Source organism: Macadamia integrifolia, unplaced genomic scaffold (assembly GCF_013358625.1).
Source record: "Macadamia integrifolia cultivar HAES 741 unplaced genomic scaffold, SCU_Mint_v3 scaffold1457, whole genome shotgun sequence".
Lineage (NCBI taxonomy): Eukaryota > Viridiplantae > Streptophyta > Magnoliopsida > Proteales > Proteaceae > Macadamia > Macadamia integrifolia.
Window position 1 is genome coordinate 93,773 of NW_024868210.1, and position 5,442 is coordinate 99,214.

Here is a 5,442-nt window from a genome sequence, read left to right on the forward strand (position 1 = left end):
GATCCAAACCAATAGCCAGAGTAGTTCAGATTCAAAATCAATAAGAAAACACTGACATCTAAAATTCAAAACAACTGAAGTAAACTAGTGCTTAAAAAACAACTACCAAATTTAAGTTTAGTAGTTGCAGTGTTAATATGATAAATCTTAATCAAAAGGGAGAAAAAGACTAAGAAAGGATTGAAAGAATGATGACGACGATGACAATAACACCACCAAAAAAAACTCAGCATCATCCCAAGTTAATGCGGTTGGCAACATGGATCCAAACAAAACAACATAGGGAAAACTAAGGTCTAGACAGAATAGGAGATGAAGAGATGAGAAAAGAGGATAGGAAATGAGAAGAGAAATGAAAGATGAAGGATGAAAGGATGGAAAATGGAAGATCGAAAATTTACTAGAAATACCAAATGAAATACGAAGATATAAGATTTCAAAAAATCAAGCCTACCAGTATCACATTTTGGGAAGGGGCCAGCTAACTCGCTTGTGCTTCTAGAGCAGTGTTAACATCTGAATTACATAAGCTTAGTTAACAAATTTTCTTTTAAGGATTTGGACATGATACATTCATAGTACCCTGCAAACCATAGCCTTCCAATTTCTACTAATGGAACTCTATCATCATAAACTGAACATGCATGCACTAACTTAAACCTATATAATACCAGACCAAGCCTGCTTCAATGGTGGCGAGGTGTGGTAAGAAAATTGTCATTTTCCAGCAACAAAATGCAGATGTAAAGTTCCAAAAGAAGAATTCTAGCTCAAAAAGAAATGGTATACTAGTCCAACTGTCTAACATATCAAACCATAATTCACGAGAAAAAACACTTCTTTTCATAAGGAGAGAAATCAAGATGAGAAGTAAGAGCACACATACCAACAACAAACACAAACATTCAAGCTTACACTATATAATGAATTTGAGCAGCAAAACAGAAAGTCTTTCATGAGTAGATATTGCCCTAATTGAGCTGGTTGAGGAGATGAAAGGCTCAATTCCCTCGTCAGGCAAATTATAAGGAGTTAGTATTGCATAAATAATCATAGAGGTGTGAATGTGCAACAAACTCAATAGATCTCAGGGAAAGCCTATCAATTTTCTGCTAACTTGCGGAAACATTAAAAGAAATTTATCACATCACCAGATGTGACCCAAACAATTTCACTTCCCCAACACTCGAAAAAAATTTGATTTCAGCTACTGCAATCACAGGACACCAGTTAAGTACCACAGAAACCATAAAACGCTAGGCCCAGATTATACGAAACGAGAATTTTAAGCAACATGTGCCTATTATTTATATGACAGAACACTAACAAATTACACTAACAAAATGCAAATATTTCACCCAGGGTATGAAAGGCCATGAAAAAGCCTTAGCAAGGCCAAGACAAACTCATTAAAGAGGTTAAAAAAAAATTACAGGGGAACTAAAAACCAGGATGAAATGACAAACCCAGTTTCAATCAAGAGCATTCGTGAAGAAAACAAAGCATAAACACATATAGTGAACAGAAACAACATAACCCTCTCCTTTGCCAACAACTTACGGCTCCCTGACAACAATAAGATAATTCGAGACCCATTTCTAATGGATACTGGGGGTACCATCCTCGCAACCACCCGCTTCAGCCAAACCACAAAAACAATTATGGTAAAGATTCACTAGCTGGTAAAAGCCATTTCATAAGGAAGCAAACAAAATGCTCCATGCGACAGATTGGGAGTTGATAAAAGGTCTAAGACAAGTAACAGCTCCACACTGTCCATGTAACATCATTAACAATTCTGTCTCATTCTTGACTGTCTCCGATTCTATCAATTTTACTATGAACAAATGCATCAGAAGCAAAAAACACAGAAGCTATGCAAGGAGGCCCAAAATGTTCCATACTTAAAATTAGGAGCTTTGGCACATTTAGAAGAATCATTAGTTCCACCACCCCCCCAACTCATCCCACCTGGAGAGAGAATAAAAACCCATGCAGAGACAAATGCACAACAATTCTGTCTCATTCTTGACTGTCTCCGATTCCATCAATTTTACTATGAACAAATGCATCATTCATCCAAAAAAATGCATCAGAAGCAAAAAACACAGAAGCTATGCAAGGAGGCCCAAAATGTTGCATACTTACAATTAGGAGGTTTTGGCACATTTTGAATAATCATTAGTTCCACCAATCCTCATCCTCTCCCCCCCCCCCCCCTCCCCAAAAAAAAATAAATAAATAAATAAATTGCACAACTTTTTGCTCCTTCATAAAGATGAAGCCCATAACCGACCACCACCTCATAAGGGATAAAGTCTGCCCTCAATATCCATTAAAAAACCTAATCACTTTCACAAAAATGGAGCCTGAACCCTGAGAACCTATGGTTTTCATGATAGACAGCCTCAGTACTGGTGTTTCCGATTCCTATTATGAAGGCACTACCTACTAGGCTCAAGAAGATTGTCAGCACACCAATGCTCAATACCTTAATGATGGCAAAAGGAGCACTCCACCAAAAGAAAATCTAAATGCCGAGCATGTTTTTCAAGCAAGAACCGTAGCATTAAGTCATGGAAAACAAAGCTATTAAACATGAAACCATAACAGAGACTGTGTGCACTTCCACAGCACGAACTCGAAGTGAGGCAAGGAAATTCAGAAAATTAAAAAAGGAGAAGCAGATGAGAAAATTCATAGCTTAAGCAACACCTTTTTAGCCAAAAGGTGCACAAAGAGGGATAGGAAACTTAACAATCAGATGTAGTCAAACAAACAGTTTTTTTATTTCTTATTTTTTATTTTTATTTTTTTTTCATTTCAATTAGTATTCTGTCCATTCTCAACACCGAGACCATACAAGACACCAGCATATTTCTCAGTTGAGCCATTAAAGAAAGACTCTTTCAACTTCCTGAATGTACATGAAGTGAGCAAACTGTCAGATCCTGCTTGATGGCAGATACCAAACCTCTCAACCTCCAAGAGCTCCGCGAGCTTGTTCAACCCACCGTGAAGGCTGTTGCAGAACTTCATCAGATGCTTAATATCGTAAACGGTGGGGAAATACAATTTGATCAGGTTGAAAAATCCAGCCTGGGTATCCGGGAGGTTCTGGCACGTCAGGAGCTTGAGCAAGTACCCAAAATCGTAGCCACTGTGAAAGGTAACCCAATGCACGCAATCGTTCAAAACAATTCCCGAAGACATCAAGAGTTCACCAAATCTTTGCGCATCAATTCCTTTCTCGTTGTTTTTCTTGAAATCTATCCCACTCTGGCGCAACAGCTCAATCGAGTCATTTGCAAACACATCTTCGGTAACGTTGAACTCACGGAAATTGAATTGCCAGACGCAGTACTTATCAGTCCCGCAGGAAGGAAGGTTCCCAGCGTCATCGGAAAAGGTGAGCCCTAACTGGATAAGCTTCAGCATATCAACGTTGGCCTTCAAGGTCTGAAAATGGTAATCAGAGCTGGTCTTGAAATTCCCTACAGGACGAAGAACAATCCCCGGGAACTCAGTATCCATAGCGATGTAAGGGTAATCATCCACAATCTCCCGAATCAGATCAAATTCAGCTTCAAGGTTATCCGTCCACACCTCCCTAATTTGAATATCGCCTTTCGGTGGTAGCATAGACATTTTCGCAGCGAAGATACAAAGCTAGACGGCACTCCCTTCAAAACCAGATCTCTAGATAAATCATACGCAAGCAGAGCTCCAAAGAAACCCAATCGATCTATCGTGAATCGCTTTATCTCAACCAGATCTGCAAAAGCCCCCAAACAAGCAAACAAACCTAAATCATCCGCGATCAAAGATCAAACCCTAAGAAATCCGAATAATAACAGAAGAACCGAGACAAATCGATAACATGAAAGGTACAGATCTCAGATCTGAGATGTATCACCTCGAACTGAAGATAACCCTCGGCGCGATCCAAGGATCTCCAAATTCGGATCACTGGTTCGCTCTTCGTAGAAGAGAGAAATGAAGAAATGCGATTAAGGAAACAATAGATTGATAGACGCTACCAAGCTTTTCTAGGGCTTCTATCTTTCCTTTTTCTTTTCTTTCTTTTAATTAAAAATTAAATTATTTTAAAGACTGCCTGGGAAAAGAGAGAGAGAGAGAGAGAGGAGAGAGAGATTTTTAGGTCAACATTGAGGTTTTTGTCGACATGGGAATCGCTCTGAGAGAGAGAGAGAGAGAGAGAGAGAGAGAGAGCGAACACGGTTTCTGTCTTTCCCTGAACACAACCTTCTATCGAGTATCGACATCATGAGAGAGAAAATCACGAATTTTTTTAAAAAAGTATGGAAATAAAAAATGAAAGGTAGAGAAGGAGCCAAGGGGAACATAAATGGAAATAATAATAATAAAAAAATTGGATTATAATATTAATATATAGGATAGGTCCATAGGTCGGTTGAGGAAAGGAAGAGAGGAACGTGGTTGACGATGCCGGCTTTATTTTTTTATTTATTTTGTTGGACTTTTTTATTTGATGAGGAATAGACGGTCCCGATTATTCCAGGAAGGAGGGTTAGAAGAGGAAGAGAACTGTAAAGTATATTATTTTTCTGTCAAATCAAACTATTATGCTCCTATACTACAATTGTTTATTATTATTTAATTTTGTTGTGGAGCGGTGTGTACTGTGTAAAATAATATGTAGATTGAATTATAGGGCAAAAGATCCCTGTCTGCTTGTCTGATTGTGTGGTCGTTCGGTTCACAAGGTGCGAGGTTAATGAGAATATATAAAGTAAGAGTGACAATTGGTCTGAAATTAAGTATTTGATTTGATTTCAGTTTGTTTTCAGTTCCTAATTGATTCTTAAATTTGGTTCTTGCACGGTATTGTTTTGAATCTTTTACTCGATTTATACTATAAATCTATTATAATATAGTAATATTCTGTCCATGAAAAGCCCTTGCACTCACACTTTGAGACACACAACCCTAGGTAGGGCATTATCAAAAAAAAAAAAAAAAAAAAAACCTAGGTAAGGGCACAATGATCGTTGTATACCCCTGTGTCTGTGGCACAGGATCGTCCAGGATAGAAAACTTCGTTCTTAGTATTATACTATAATTTATTGGTATCCAAATTCGGCTTGGTTTTGGTGGAAATCATCGATTCCTCTTGAAGCTGGAATGTAACCACGTTCTACCTTGGTTCCATTCCCTAGTTATAGATTGTAACCAATTAACCATATTATGTTCATTTTAGTCCAATTCCTTTTTGGTCTGAAAGATGAAAGATTTATTAAGAGAAAGAGGACTCAAAAAAAACTCAAGCCCCAACTAGGGAACTATTTACAATAAAAGGTGGTGGATGAATTCATTATTCCATCAATTGCTGAAAAAGAAATGAAATTAATAAAAATTCAAATTAACGAGTTTTTGCCTCTCGAATATCCAATTGACTAA

At 37.7% G+C, this 5,442-nt stretch overlaps 1 protein-coding gene across 1 annotated transcript; it reads right to left on the reverse strand.

Annotated features, from left to right (window-relative positions):
* Positions 1 to 2,767: 2,767 nt before the first annotated feature.
* On the reverse strand, positions 2,768 to 4,220 carry LOC122063794 (probable CCR4-associated factor 1 homolog 7). The gene is made up of 2 exons (XM_042627494.1): positions 3,917 to 4,220; positions 2,768 to 3,775 (listed from the first exon to the last, which is right to left on the reverse strand). The coding sequence occupies exon 2, from the start codon at positions 3,646 to 3,648 to the stop codon at positions 2,824 to 2,826; it is 825 nt and encodes a 274-aa protein (XP_042483428.1). The 5' UTR covers positions 3,649 to 3,775; positions 3,917 to 4,220; the 3' UTR covers positions 2,768 to 2,823.
* Between the last annotated feature and the right edge of the window lie 1,222 nt (positions 4,221 to 5,442).

What these genes read in the sequence shown, in the direction of transcription:
- LOC122063794 (XM_042627494.1), bottom strand. Translation starts at nt 3,648, where the DNA reads ATGTCTATGCTACCACCGAAAGGCGATATTCAAATTAGGGAGGTGTGG.